The 15,736-nt window shown below is 39.9% G+C and overlaps 1 protein-coding gene across 2 annotated transcripts in view; it reads left to right on the top strand.

Annotated features, from left to right (window-relative positions):
* ZFPM2 (zinc finger protein, FOG family member 2) overlaps positions 1–15,427 on the top strand; it is a gene marked incomplete at both ends in the record, with an annotated part of 317,253 nt that extends 301,826 nt beyond the window's left edge. For both annotated transcript variants that reach the window (XM_082321753.1, XM_082321752.1), the window contains 3 exons: positions 4,883–5,089; positions 9,525–9,749; positions 12,936–15,427. In XM_082321753.1, coding sequence (XP_082177879.1) covers positions 4,883–5,089; positions 9,525–9,749; positions 12,936–15,427 — 2,924 coding nt within the window. The remainder of the gene's footprint in view (positions 1–4,882; positions 5,090–9,524; positions 9,750–12,935) is intronic.
* Positions 15,428–15,736: the final 309 nt, after the last annotated feature.

Raw genomic sequence — 15,736 nt, 5'->3', positions numbered from 1 at the left:
CACAGTACTCCTTATTCTGAATACAGAAGATAGAGTGTTACTGCATCTAAATATGATTTAATTGGTTCAATTTACTATATATTTTTTATACTAAGTGTGGTTCCATATCTTGATGAGCCCAGATGTAGTTGCGCTTGTGGTTTACAGCATCCCATTGCTTGCATTTTATTATTTTTACAAAGCAAATGTCTATCAATCATAGAGATAAATTAGAAAAAATTGTGCAAACATGACACATCGCTAAGATTTTTCCAGCGTGCTATGTAATTATTAACCTGATTTTTGCCATTGAAAGAAGCCGTGAATTACAGATAGCATGGATGAAGTTAAATGCTTTTATATTAGATACATTTTGCTTATACAGTATTCTATAGGTATGGCCATACAATATAATTGAAGCTTTGTCAGCTCTGTAGCCTAGCAACAGATAATACTGTTAGGTTACTGAATTGCTCCTGGTTGACAAGTAGGGAGTATTTTTGTGTTTATCATGTTTGCTAATGATGGGATCCTTTCCAAAAGGCTTGTCTTAATCTTAATTAGAGTTTATCAGCAGAGGTCTGCATGACATTGTGCAGACACTGATTTCATAAATAATAAAAAGTGCAAGTGAAAAATTTGGCAGGAGAAGAAGATATTTAAGACCACTGATTCTTGTAAGAGCAGCATGAATTTCCAAAATGTAATCAAGTTTGAACTGTGACTCTATTCTTTATTATCGAAACTTGCAGTACACTCCACTGCAGTTTTGACAGCAATTATGAGTATGATTTATAAGCTTCCTGTTAGGAACCAGATCTGTTTGCACAAGAATCTTGATCATAAACATTACAAAGAACAGTAAGTCCACAGTTTTTCAGGGACATCAGGACCTTACTTTTTCCTTTGCATGGAAAGTTGTTTTTTTTTTTTTTATTTTATTTAAGGGTGTTGGGTTTTTTTCAAACAGCAGAAATGTTTGCAGTGAAGGATGCAGACAAAGAAGAGAATCCTGAAATAACCTTTCCATTTGGTGGAAACTCTGAAGGTATCAGATAGCTGCTTCAGTGCCTGATGTCATTTGATAAAGAGCTCATGCCAATGCAATTGGAATGTAATTTTTTGCTCTAGTTTGCACAATGCGATATTCTTTAACTTTCCCAACTTTCTATGATTAAATGAGCATTTTTAATTCATTGCAATGTGAACTAGAAAAAGAGTTCAAATAAATACATAGTGTTTACAGACATTTTTATTCTCTTCATCTGCCTGTATGTATTATATATCACATAAATTTCTTTGGTTTAACCATAGATATAAAACAATATATTGCAGGCTCAAGAAGCCTATTTTCAATTTCACAGAATCAGAACTAGACCTGTAGAGAAAACAGCTTTCCAATGTCACAAAGCCTTATGGTATTTAAAAAACTTCCCTTCTGCACTGGAACAAGAGTGAGACTTTTCTTACCCCACCATGTAAAACCAGTAAGCCCCTTTTCAGTGTAAATGGATGACCAGTCTACTCATTACAGGTGAGAAGAGGGCCAAAATCATCAGTCTACCATTGTCTTGCCTTCTAACCAAATAGCATAATCATGACTTCATTTCTGAGGCACTCATCCCTATTAGAGCTTATCTGGAAGTTCTTCCTTTCTCTTCTTCTTCTGAATGAGTCTGTCTTAGGACTGAGAAACTTGGCCTGGTAAAGCTTTGTTAGAACCATTTCACCCCCATAAGCTTTTTCTGATAAAAAGAACAGTTAGTTAAAAAACTTCTAGCCAGCTTAGTCAGAACTTCATCTCATATAAATAACAAGCCTTTATGTTTCCTTATGAAATCTTCATGTCTTTGCAAATATTTCAAGTAAACATCCTCTATCTCCTTCTCCATTGCCATAGGTACTTGCAAAGACTGTTTAGAGACATCCTTATTATCCTTTTGCAAATCTGTTGTTAACACTGCCCTTTGCGTTATGAAAAGGTGGTGTGCTCCTGAGCAATTACTGTGTATATGTCAGTTGTGTCTTAGATTGCAGAAATGTTTGTGGGAAGCAAGAACTTTTTTCCTGTTTTGTAACCCCCCACCTGTGAGGAAGCCCTGATCCCTGACAAGGTGTCTAGACAGCATAATAATGCATATGAGAGTCATGATTGGAACTTCCTATTAAATTTGGAAGCCTTTGCCAGGTTCTCTGCATGCCCTTTCCCTGGCTGTACAGTAGAAGGCTCGAGAAGACTTCTCTTCCACTGTTTTCCCACTCTGCATGAAGGCCAGCATATTTGCATTCACTGCATTAAGGGGAATAAAGTTGTTTGCATCTTTCCAAACAGCAACTATTCCTTTAGCCTGTGCAGCCAAGCACAGAAGGGGACAAGAGGGGACTGTACCATGTCCTGTCCCTGTGGGTGAATATTGCTGCAGAGGTGGTATACTGCATTTCCAGTAGCTGGAAATCTCCATCATTTGAGAGTTCATCTGGGGATTTAACTTAACACGATATCATGGACTGATGAAAACATGGACATATATGTCGTGATCACTTAAAATGCCTCATTTTCTACGCAGTGGGATGAAAGAAAACAAAATAACAATGTAATTCTTGGATCTGAATCCTGCTGGGCTGAAGGTTTGTATTCAAATGCAGGAGTGGATTAAGCTTCCGTAGTTCTGATTTCCTTTAATAAGCCAAGCTATAGATTGCTGTGCTTCCAAAGCTGTCGCACATCCCACGGGGCTGTGCCTGCCGTAGGGGCGACAGCCTCCAGGAGCTGGGTGGAGCAGGCAGCCCTGGCCACGGCCCGCTGCAGCTGTCCTCATTTAATCCGCTGCTGGACATGAGGCAGCACCCTAAGGAGCGCTAACTCCAGGAGGCTGAGTCAGCCTTTTAGCTGATCCAGACTGATTGCAGCTGGAGACCCAGTAATCAACTACGCTTTGTTTTTTTACCTCACCAAGGGTACAGCACGTCAAGATGTTTGCTGGGATAGAGAAAGTCTCTATTGGTTCTTCTGCAGTGACTCATTTTTATTTTATTAAGAAATCCAGTGAATAATACAGTCTAGGAAGAGCTGTTATTCTATATTAAAATGTACTAAAACATGTTGGTTGATTATTACACCTTCTGTATATAAATAAAGTAGAAGTGCATGTTAATAATGGAAACCCTGTTTCTCCCAGAAAATGGACTGTGTGTTGTTTGCAGCGAGAGTACCCAGTTTCAGGTTCTTGAATTGCAGCGTGTATCACATATTTTTATCTATGAGACTAATTAAGTACACTTTAGGAATTTAGTCTGGTTCTCTCTTGAACAGGTTTTATACCAGTTTAACTCTGAAGGCTTCTGTATATTTACTCCTGACTTATATCAGGCAATAAGTCAGACTGTGCTCTTCAAATGTTTGAATTCCTGCTTGGTCATTAGGATTCTGCATTGGTAGACATTTATGGCACTATCTTCACATTTCATCTTCTTATTCTTCAGAGGAAATTACTCAGATTTGCACCATTTAATGCTGTAATTTTGGAGGGTAGTAAACCTTAGTATGCTTAGGTCCCGTCACAATAAATTGTTTGTAAACTTTGGAGCCACCTTCAACTGCTGTATTACCGAAGGGTGAATACAAAGACACTTTTTTGCTTTGAAACTTTTACACCACTTTGAGGCCTGGGAGCTTAGCTTTATTTTTCCACTGAAACACATTGTCACTGATGCTGTTTTGTTTGCTCATCTTTGAAAGCTAATAGACTGGTTTAATTAATTGTCCAAGATTTCTCTGAAACAATGTCCTAATTCTTCCATTTAGCTGTGGCATATCATACACTGTTGTTATCTCCTCTACCAGATTTTTGCAACAAGTTGTTTTAAAACTATAATCTCTTTGAGGGGAAAAAAATGAAGTGCAGTTGAAAAGGCAGTTATGCCGAAAGATAAACACAGCAATATTACTTATCAAAACGAGTACAGTTTTTGCTTGCCTAATGAATACAACATATAGCTTTTTCTATATATACAAAACCTGAGGAAAAAAAAGCTTTATAACATATAAAGTATGCAACATTATTTCAGGCATAACTGTATTGGATATGTATCTAGGCCTGAGAGTGTAGATAACACAATATAAGTGCTTTGCCTGTCTAAACATGTTAAATAAATGAGCATTCACTATCGCATTCAAATACATTAGTAGATGTACTCGCATAGTTAATTTTCTTTTTAATGCACTGCACGTGACATGTGCAGCACAGAGCTATAGTGTATCTTACTGTTTGATGAAAGTTCTTCCACCTCCCCCCCCTTTTAAACAAACCTTTATTTGAATAAGCCTTTATGAAACAGATCTTTGGCATATCTTCTTTTCAGGAAGTTCAGTCAGTGTAAGCAGAGATAAAGCAGTCATGTTACGAAGAATATTACATAAGGGAAGATTTTTCAGAGAAAGAGGGTGGCAAACAGAAGGGAGGGGAAGCACGCCCTTAAGAGGAAATCTGATTTCTTTCTTGCAGCTGTTTGGTTTTATTGTGCTGTGATGTGGTATTCAAAATAAAACAAACTTGGAGTTATGAAAAAATATGCAGGAAGTTTGGTGAAAAGTAACGATTAGAAAAGTGCCATGTAAAGTATTTTCACCTATATCTTAATTTTCATCAGGAGACACAATGAAAAATTAAAATGAATATTCATGCTGCAAATAATTAGGAAAGGTATTCCCAAACTGTTATTCTTACATACTGGAAATTCCTACGTTGATAGAAGGAAGATGGTAAAAGTGAAAATTATTTGCCTCTTTACCTTGAACAAACCATCAGAATTTTAAAAAGAGTGTGAAGATACGGCACTGATGTTTTAAGTTCTGGAATCTGATATCATCAATTAAATCTTTCTGCTTTTATGTTTCCTCTAGGAGGGCAGCTTTGGTGTACCACAACCAAGGCCATCTCGGAGGGTGAAGAGCTGATTGCCTTTGTTGTAGATTTTGACTCAAGGCTGCAAGCTGCTAGTCAGATGACTCTCACAGAAGGGATGTATCCTGCACGCCTGCTGGACTCAATACAATTGCTCCCTCAACAAGCCGCAATGGCATCTATTTTGCCTACGGCTATTGTGAACAGTAAGTGATGAATACTATTCCGTGGCATTTTTTTAAAACAGCAGTACTTTGAGGCACATATGAAGAGCTGATACAGCAATAGTGAATTCAAGACCACAGAAACCACACGACTTAAAACCCACAGCTCAAAGCCTGCTTTCGTTCCCCCATCATCTCAGATGAACTCGCAGACATAAAAGGAGGAAGAGCTGTCTGGCAGCTGGGCTCTGCAAAAGCCTCACCCAGAGTACCCAACCTGCCCTCGTCTGGAGGTTGTGTGATCTGCTCCCAGAGGCAATAGGATCAGAAACTGTTAAAAAAGTAGACAAGATAGGCCTTTTGGCTCACAAAGTCCAGCCTCTGCTGCTCAAGTAAGCTTGTTGCTTATAGCTGCAGCTTCTGGTAATAATTCATGATACTCAGTGGAAAGAAAGAGCACATCTCTTCAGTGGCTCTTTCAAAATGCAGCAGAGATCATGCTTTATAGTAGCCCTGATTTATTGTAGTATCTCCGCTCAGTGTAGCTACCCAAGAATGTTTTTATGTCCTCCGGACATCAATAGACCCTATCATGGTCAAAATACAGCATATAAGTAAGTGCTGTCCTTAGAGAGAAGAGACACGAGTACATAAGTCAGTTCCTGAACTGGGACAATTCAGCATTAATGTTCTGCTTATTAAATTTCATTTTTTTATCTTTTTCTTATTACTGCTTTTTACCTTTATACAGCCCTAGTTCGTCATCCTCCTCTCTAAGTACTTTTCAAATATGTTAGCTGTTACCATGATCCTCACCAGTCATCACTTAGACCTTTAGACCTCACATCCTTAGTTCTTGGTGCTTTGTAAGCCTGTCCATTTAGACCCCATGCTGGAGCCCTTCCCCATGCATCTCGTAGTTTGTAAGCATTGTAATTAGATACAGTGAACTACTGAACACAGTATTTCAGGTGTGAATGCACACGCAGGCATATGATGCACTCGGGCTCACACTGAATAGTAGTGTATCTTGAACAGTCACACTATCTTCAAGCTCTTCAGACAAGACTAGTTAAAATATCTGTGATAATACTTTTCATTCTGTGTTTTGCCTTTTTTTTTTTTTGTAATTGCTTATTTTCTGGGTAGACAATCTTGATAGTTACACATTTATTATTAGCCTGTTTTAAAAGATAAATCTTAAAATGTCTAAGTCATCCAAGTCCTCCCTTCCAGAGAGTGAGTTGGCAGCAACCTCAAGCCCTTTAGCTAAGCACATTCATTTCTACCCTCGCAGTGGGGCTGCTGTGAGCTGACATATCTGTTCACAGAACCAGCAATTAGCGCTGTACGGGACCTTTCCAAAAGAAGGTATCATCAGAAGCCCCTAAAATGGACCACCAAGTTACCACAGTGAGGGCACACCAGTGGTTATAGCCAACAGCTGCAAGGGAGCCACCTGGGAGGGAGTTGCCTGGCCTAAAGGGCAACGGCTCATTCACAGCTTGTTTCAGCTGAGGGTGGTTTTTTGTGCAAATCTACAGGGGGCCAGCTCTAGGCTTTGGCAAAGTAGTCAGATTTCCACAGCATCAAATTTCTGGAAACACCTTTGCTGCCAGCAGTGCCTTTTGCACTGATCGTTGCTATTTCTGCTGCTAAGCGGGCTCTAAGTTCACGGTGCATCATCTCTAGCTATACAAGCTTAGTAGCAACTCAGAGTAACCTCTGTACTCTTAACTCCAGGAGGCTGCTAAAGTAGCAAGTCTCACTGTCAAGGACTTTCCACCTTGGTTCTGACTCTGCCTCTGACCAGATGGGGCTGTTTCCACATTTCATTGTTAAGCTGGTGAAATTCAGTTTCTTCAGTAAAGTCTCGAGCCAGATGTGAGTCCAGTAATGTGCTGAGTGCACCTCTGGATTTGTAGTGAGACATCTCTTAACCATTCTTTTTGCTAGATCTCTGAAAAAAAATCAGTTTCTAGAAAAATTAAGTGTTGTAGAGGGCTTTTTTTAAATGTTTCCTAACATTTTCTGTTTGAAAAATCAAAATTACAATATTATCTTTGGCTCATTCAGCTTGAACTTGAATGTTTCATTTCCTGAATTAATCCGTTGAAATATTTGGAAACTATCCATTGAAACAAATTTAAATATTTTGCTTTTAAAGAATTAAAACATTAACTTCAAGTGCCCTTTATCTATTTTGCATTGCTTTAGGGGACTAATAGTTTCAGATCCCATCCCTATGGATTGTTCTCCCTGGAATTCCATCCTCTCACCATGCAAAACTCCTCAAATGCATTTCTTCTGCATTGCACGTAATGGGAGTCACATATTCAATATGCATAACTGGAGCTACAGACTGTCCAGGCCATCTAGCCCATAGGAAATAAAGATGGCTGGAAGTCAAATTCATTAAGATAATCAGAAAGTTCAATTCTGTGATGGAATGTAATCAAATGAATTCAAATAGGACGTTGCCCATATCAGAATTTCCTATTACTACTTTTGGACTTTCTCTTCTATGGAAACCTCAACGGTTCGACTTTTTTAAACCATTTGAAGCCAGAAACAAATGCTGAAATGTCAGCTTTCACATGAGATGGACATTTCAAATGATGCAAGCTGTATCAGTAATGTTTTAATAGTGGTATATGCTGGAATACTAACTGCTCCATTAAATGTTTGTGTGTTAAATTCATGCACAATTAGTCAGTGGGAAATGGAAAAATAGAAACTGGTAGTGATGAAAATATTTTATGCAAATTCATGAGCAGAAAAGTAGACAAGCATTAGCAATGCAGTCAGAGAAGCAAACTAAGCAATGTAAATTTTGGCTGCATTTGTAGATATTTAACAAATAAACTCATCCATTGCAATGGGTTGGAGTCTTCAACTTTGTTCACCCAAAGGAACTGGAACACAGCAGTTGTCCTATACACATCAATATTTGAAATTAAGTCTAAATTGTAACGAATTATAATGAATTACATCATCAGCTACACATGCCATGTTTTCAGAGCAGCCACCCATTCTTCAAGACTAAGTTAATTACAATCACTAGCAGTTTTTTGCATTCTGAAGTCAGGGGGAATTTTGATAGAATCATAGAATCATAGAATGATTTGGGTTGGAAGGGACCTTAAAGATCATGTAGTTCCAGCCCCCTGTTGACTGCAATTGCCTATTCTCTGATCCTGAGGTCAGCTTCATAATTTTATCCTCTCTTAGTCTCAAAAAGAGGCAAGAAGTGTCCTGACCAGCTGCAGGGAATGATCCTAGGCCAGTGGTAACTCCCGAACTGTATGCAGCAATGGGGAAGGTGTTAATTGACTTAAGCCAAACGTGTGGAAGGGACCATTCTCATGATCTACAATATAATCAAGAAGTTCCAGCGCTCTAGTCTGGACTCTGTCACTGTTTAATTTACTAGTGTAGGTGCACCCTAAAGGGCTGGGATTTCTTCCTTGTTCTTACTGAAAGGAGGACAAGTTCAGCTTTCAGAAAGATTGAACAGGTGTTTTCTCCTTCTGAGACAGATACACGACATGTAGTGTGTAGGTATCCTTCTGACAGGATATTAACAACCAAATATCTGTGTGCTTTGTGTAAATACACAGTATTCATTATTACTCTTCACATGAGTAAAGTATGTAGCCTTCAATCCATGACCAAAATATCTACTCCCTCTGCTGCTGGGAAGCGCTCTGTGCAACCTCAGCATTGTCTTCCCCTCAGAGAGGATGCCGACACTTTGGGATAGAAGACATTGAAAAATAGCATTATTCTTAGCAAATATCCTTTTTTTGTGGAACAGTAACAATTTATGAAAAACAAGAGGACAGGAGTACATTAGAAATTTTAACTTCTAATATTAATAACAACAGGAACCCAGGAAATAAACATACTGCTTCGTATAATATTACATTCAACACTGTAGGATCTTAAGGAAACGTAATCTAGTCTGGCCTCCTGGATATCAGAGCAACAGGATTGTACAGTAATAAAGGCATAAGCATTCTGAAAATATACCTTCTTCAGAATGATCTGCAGTTAGCACTCAAAAATTCGAAGGCCCAATGCTGGAAAGACTTGTGCACACAGAAGAAAAAGCACAATTGAAAGATGTCACCTATTAAGTAGTGAGGTATTGGAAATACAGCTTACTTCTTGAATTAGTACTGCATATTCACAACAAACAATTAATTTCATTTTTTAAGTAATTAGATGCCAAAAGATTCTAGCTGGTTTTTTATATTAACTATTTTTAAAATCTCCTTTTGAAAGAAACAACTGTCTCCCACATTCAGTCTCTCACCTGGAAGTGACATTTTAATAAAACCATGGCTGTGTTTTCAATATTTTATTAAATAAGTACGGGTTTAATGGGGAAGTGAGGGGAATTAATCCAGCTGTGTTAATTGGTTGGCACTGAGTGCACCGTGGCTAACCTGCACCTGGTTCTATTTGCTTGTAGAGGACATATTCCCTTGCAAATCCTGTGGCATTTGGTATCGAAGCGAGCGGAACCTGCAGGCCCATCTCATGTACTACTGCAGTGGGAGGCAAAGAGAGGGGCCTCAGCTCTCAGAGGAGAATGAAGATACTGCTCAGCAGATATCCAGTGTCTGCCCCTTTCCACAGTGCACCAAAAGTTTTTCTAACGCAAGAGCTCTGGAAATGCACCTAAATTCTCACAGTGGTAAGTACCATGTATTTTCCCGTATCATCTTCTAGATTTAGCTATTTGAAGAATTTTTCACTATAGACATTCAATGGATCAATGTCTCTCCAAATATATTCAAGCATTGGGTGTAGATACTACCGAAATGTCAACAGTTTCTGACCTGTGTCCTACACCAGCACCTCTCCGAGGTAACCAGTGTAATTTCTCTTATCTACTAATCCTCATTTGAATGCTGTTCCTCTCTTAATGTGTATATACATGTGTATAGGCAGCATTTCTTTACTGGTGAAGGTCTGCTCAGGAATCCAGAGAGAGTTAGACTGCTGCTGCTTGGTCTCTGAGAGATTCGATCAATTATTTCAGGATTCCATCCACCAAACATGAGTCTGCTATACTGCAGTCTTTACCTACCCTGTTTTGATGCTCAGTGGAGAAATACACACCATGAGAGAGGAAGTGCTTCTGAAATAAGATCTTGGGGTCCTAGAGTAGGCTGCTTAGGCAGGAGGCTTTAAGGACCAGGGTCTGGGACTCTGTGTGCTTTTCCTGGGACACTTGTTTCATAAAAACTTCTTGTTTCATACAAAAATTCTTTTCCTTCCTTATAAATATAAAATGAAGATAGTATTTGCTTTGTCCATGTTGTTAAAATTATAATACTAGATATATGGAAAGTGGGATTACAAAATTCCTGAGATTAAAAACCTGGAACTCAACAGGAATCTTACCTCCTTCCCTGAAGGTCCATTGAGTGTGCTGTTTGAATTTGTTTTGAATTAGGTCTGGAAACATAAGTTATGAGTTTGCAGAACATTCTGCATTGGAGTTTTCAGTAGCAGAGAAAACCTACACATAAGAAAGACTGCAGTGTCAGGTATGAGTGTGTTGGCTGTCTAGTGTACAGAGCTGTGTCTGGAAAGAGGCAAGGGCCGTACAGGAGTTCCTCTTAAATAGATGGAGTCTAAAGGACACTAATGTGTACTTTATTCACAGAAGAAAGCCTTATTCGGCTGCAGTATAAAAACTCCTGGGGGAGCGGGAGTCCACTGTGTGGACTTGGTGAAGTAAAAAATGTTCTTCTGATACTTGGGCATCAATTACAAATCTAGAAGGCATCATGTTGCCTTGGAGGAGTTTGATACCTCCCAGAATAGGACTAGAAGAGTGCTGAGTGAGAAATTTCCTTATGCAGACAACACAGACAACACTTAGCCATTCATTTAGAGGTCAGATCTTTTTGTGCATCCAGATCTTAACTTTGAATATCAGGCTATTGCCATATTCTGTCTCTTGCCTAGCAAATATTTCACTGTTCACTGAACCAGCGGAACAGTAGGAACAGCTTCAACAAGAGCAAGTGAATGCAGCCCAGCATGTCTTACAGCCTAGTAATTAAAGCCAGGTACTCTTGGAAGATAACAAATGCATTTCTCTGCAAGCAGAGGAAAATTCTAAAATCTTAGTCATCGTGTAAAAGGGTTGCTTCAGCTCTTTGCATTTAGTGACATACCATTGGCTTAGGCGTAGAGAGGGATTTCAGCCATGAGCTCTGCGTGGCCATGTCTTCTTGCAATCTAGGGGTAAGCATCTGTGTTCCTTGAAAGACATACGTCTGAGATTCTGCTGAATTTCCAGTACGAATCTTTAGGTATTTCTTAGATCAGAGGCTAAAAGTTGGGCCTTCCCTTCCTTTTTAGTCATAAACCAGTCAGTTCAATCATTCTTGCTCTCTTTCAGATCCTGTCAATCTTTATTTTTCTATACAGATTATCACAAGTTATAACAGCTTCTGCAGTAGGAATGCAACATTCCTCCTCCAAAGGCCCTGTTAAACTAGTCCTGTGTTTGCTTCAGCTTCTGTTACCGTTCCTGCTGGGCGCTGTAGCAGACCCACACCACTGGAGCATGGAGCCCTGACTGAAATGCAAAGTCTGTAGTGACACTCCACCATGACTGTATCACATGATGTGGAAGCACATGGAACACCATCTCATGGCAGTGGAGGAGCTAAAGCTTGTTATGCCCTCCTGATGAAAAAGTGCTTGACGGGGAACAAGAGCTGCTTGAAGTGCTGTGTACCTCATCTCCCTTCTGGCCTCTGAGGCCCACAGTAGTTCAAATTCTAAGTGTCGCTCACAGCTGTGGGAGTCACCAATGCTAGGGGAGAAGTGAGGACCTCCACGTCTGACAGAATGACTTTCCACGGATTGAGCCACATATTGTCAAACCAGCACAAAGCTAGTTTACCTGACCAAGGCGTGGTATATATGTGTGTGTGTGTAGATAGAACAAATATCCATTTAGATTCTGAATACCATCCCTACCAGTTTCAGTTTTTATTGTCTAATAATCAGAATCTGCGTTGTTGCAGGAGAGAAATTTTGTCTTGTCTGTTTTTAAGCATTTTCAGTTTCTAAATACCATGAAACAATTTGTTCATTTGTTTCAGCAGTGATTTTAAGATGGCTTTGAATGTACTGTTCTTGATAGGGAAAGCTGTAATGATTTCTTGAGGAAAAGATGTAGTATTACAGCAGTAGCTGCCTACAGCCGTTTTATATGGAAGGTAAAATGTTGGTGAAGCCATGTCTTGCTCCACCCCCCTTCCCTTCACAATGAATGCAGCTCATCAGTCCTTTCTGACAAGGATAGTTCTGTATCCTCTTCCCACACTACAGCCAACTCATGCAAGCAAGGAGCTGAGCATCAATAATGCTCAAAGTGCTACTTCTGTTCTGTCTGTGGCTTTCAGGCACTCTGAGTTTGAGGGCTGTACCTCAAGCCACATCATAACCTTGAGCCTCTTGACCTTGATGTGCTTTCTGTCCATTCAAAATATCCAGTGATTGTGTATGGGGAACACTGTGTCTCCCTTAGTTAAAATTGTAATTTCTAAGACCTTTTCATTTAGTCCAATCTATTTTTATCCTTTCCCTTGTTCTTTCTTTCCCTTCATCTCTGCTGAAAGCATGCAGATACTAAGGCTCTCCGAAGCGGAGCAGAAGTCTGGGAATACCCTCTAGCAGTTCGAGGAAAGACATTCTGAAGCAATTCAAGTATTTTCAGGGTGACTAATAGAATCCCATCAGAAGCAAATTAGTTGTTCTCACTGAGTTTGTACCTTCTGTGCAACAGAATTTCCAGTATACACGAAGGGCAAAATGGTCACTTTATTTTGTGTTTTACTTGTCTTTTCTATAGGAGTGAAAATGGAAGAATTTCTCCCACCCGGTGCTAGTCTGAAATGCACAGTTTGTACTTACACTGCAGACTCGGTGATTAACTTTCATCAACACCTGTTCTCGCATCTTACTCAAGCTGCCTTTAGATGCAATCACTGCCATTTTGGCTTCCAAACTCAGAGGGAGCTACTGCAGCACCAAGAGTTACATGTCTCTGGTAACAAGATTCAGAGAGAAAGTGACATTGAACACTCTCCAAGTAGAAACGAAGAAGGTTTACAGCCAGCAACGGACCTGTTGAGCAGAAATGATGTTCCCCAGAGCCAAAAGACCATGCAGACTAAAGATGCAAGTTCTGATACAGAGCTTGATAAATGTGAAAAAAAGGCTCCACTTTTTCTCCCAAACCAGAGGCCAGAAACACAGCCTGCAACAAATAAGCAGAGTTTCTCATACACTAAAATAAAATCTGAACCATCCAGTCCAAGACTTGCTTCATCGCCAGTTCAGCCTAATATTGGTCCTTCTTTCCCAATGGGACCTTTTCTTTCCCAGTTTGCTTTTCCCCAGGACATCACTGTGGTTCCTCAGGCTTCAGAGATACTAGCCAAAATGTCTGAACTGGTCCATCGAAGACTGAGGCATGGAAGTAGCAATTATCCTCCTGTAATATACAGTCCTTTGATGCCCAAAGGGGCTACATGTTTTGAGTGTAACATAACATTCAATAATTTGGACAACTACTTGGTACACAAAAAGCATTACTGCAGCAGCCGATGGCAGCAGATGGCAAAGTCACCAGATTTTTCCAGTGTTCCAGAAAAAATGCCAGAAGCTGTAAGTCCCAGTAACGGTCAAAGCTCTATAAACATCCTGAATGCAGCTCCTCACACATCAGATCCAGAGAATCAACTTCTGCAGACATCTTGCATAAACTCTTCCAATGTTTTAGATTTGATTGGGCCAAACAATAAAAGTCATGAAAAAGACTTCACAGCACAATCTAAGAAGTTGTCAACTGCAAGCAACGGCGATGAGAAGATAAACGGAAAACCTTCTGATGTGAAGAATCCCAGTGCTCCTTTAGTAGAAGGGGAGAGTGATCCTAACAAGACCACGTGTGAAGCTTGTAATATTACTTTCAGCAGACATGAAACGTACATGGTCCACAAGCAGTATTACTGTGCCACTCGCCACGATCCCCCACTGAAGAGGTCCGCTTCCAACAAAGTGCCTGCCATGCAGAGAACAATGCGTACCCGGAAGCGAAGGAAGATGTATGAGATGTGCCTACCAGAGCAAGAGCAAAGGCCACCGCTAGTTCAACAGCGATTTCTAGAAGTGGCTAATCTGGGCAATCCTTGTACATCTACTCAAGAGTCAACAGAAGGCCTTGGAGAATGTTACCATCCACGATGTGATATCTTTCCAGGCATAGTCTCGAAGCATCTGGAAACATCATTGTCTATTAACAAGTGCGTTCCAGTTTCAAAGTGTGATACTCCCCACTCCACTGTGTCTTGCTTGGAGATGGATGTGCCAATAGATCTCAGTAAAAAATGCTTACCCCCATCAGAGAGGACGTCCACTTCTCCCAAAAGGCTGCTGGACTACCATGAGTGCACAGTATGCAAGATCAGTTTTAACAAGGTAGAGAACTACCTGGCTCACAAGCAGAATTTTTGCCCTGTCACTGCCCATCAGCGTAGTGACCTGGGGCAGCTCGACAGTAAGGTGTTTCAAAACCCGGAAAGTGAAAGAAATAGCCCGGATGTCAGTTACGAAAGAAGCATAATCAAATGTGAGAAAAATGGAAACTCAAAACAGTCCTCTCCTAATGGAAACTTATTTTCCACACACTTAGCAACACTTCAAGGACTAAAAGTCTTTAGTGAAGCGGCCCAGCTTATTGCTACAAAAGAAGAAAACAAACATTTGTTTCTTCCACAATGCCTTTACCCTGGAGCAATAAAGAAAGCTAAAGGAGCAGATCAGCTTTCTCCATATTATGGAATAAAGCCAACTGATTACATTTCTGGTTCTCTCGTCATTCATAATACTGATTTAGATCAAAGCACAAATACAGAAAGTGAATCTCCTAAAGGCCAGGCGCCTTCGAATGGATGTGCTGTGCAGAAGAAAGAGTCTCTTCCGCTATTGCCGAAAAACCGAGGCATGGTAATAGTTAATGGGGGACTAAAACAGGAGGAAAGACCTGCCGCAAACCCACAGCAAGAGAACATTTCCCAGAATCCTCCGCATGAAGATGGGCACAAGTCTCCTTCTTGGATCTCTGAGAATCCCTTAACTGCAAACGAAAATGTCTCTCCAGCAATTCCTACAGCAGAGGAACAGTTGTCTAGTATAGCTAAAGGCGTGAATGGTTCTAGCCAGGCCCCAACCAGTGGAAAGTATTGCCGACTGTGTGACATCCAGTTCAACAATCTTTCAAACTTTATAACTCATAAGAAGTTTTATTGCTCGTCACATGCAGCAGAACATGTCAAATGAAACAATTGGTCGGTCACCTTTGGTACCTGTGTTTAGCATATTGTTCCATACAGTCTAAAGAAAGCTGTTTGAATTACATCTGGACAATCAGGAGATTTCACTATTGCCGAGTTGAAGACTTAAAGGTGTAATTTCATTACAGTCCATTAGTAAAGTGTATTATTGGTGCCATTTTCAAAAATATTAATTTATTTTACCAGCAGTATTCATAGCTGTAGTTATGTTATTTTTTATTTAAAAACTTTATATTAAAGTCATTTGTAATGTTATTGTATAGTTATTGTGTAGCACATATGGTTTGCACTGTAT

Source organism: Platalea leucorodia (genome assembly GCF_965183815.1).
Source record: "Platalea leucorodia genome assembly, chromosome: 1".
NCBI classification, from domain to species: domain Eukaryota; kingdom Metazoa; phylum Chordata; class Aves; order Pelecaniformes; family Threskiornithidae; genus Platalea; species Platalea leucorodia.
Note: the sequence above shows the minus strand (reverse complement) of the source record. Positions and strands in the feature narration are given on the sequence as shown.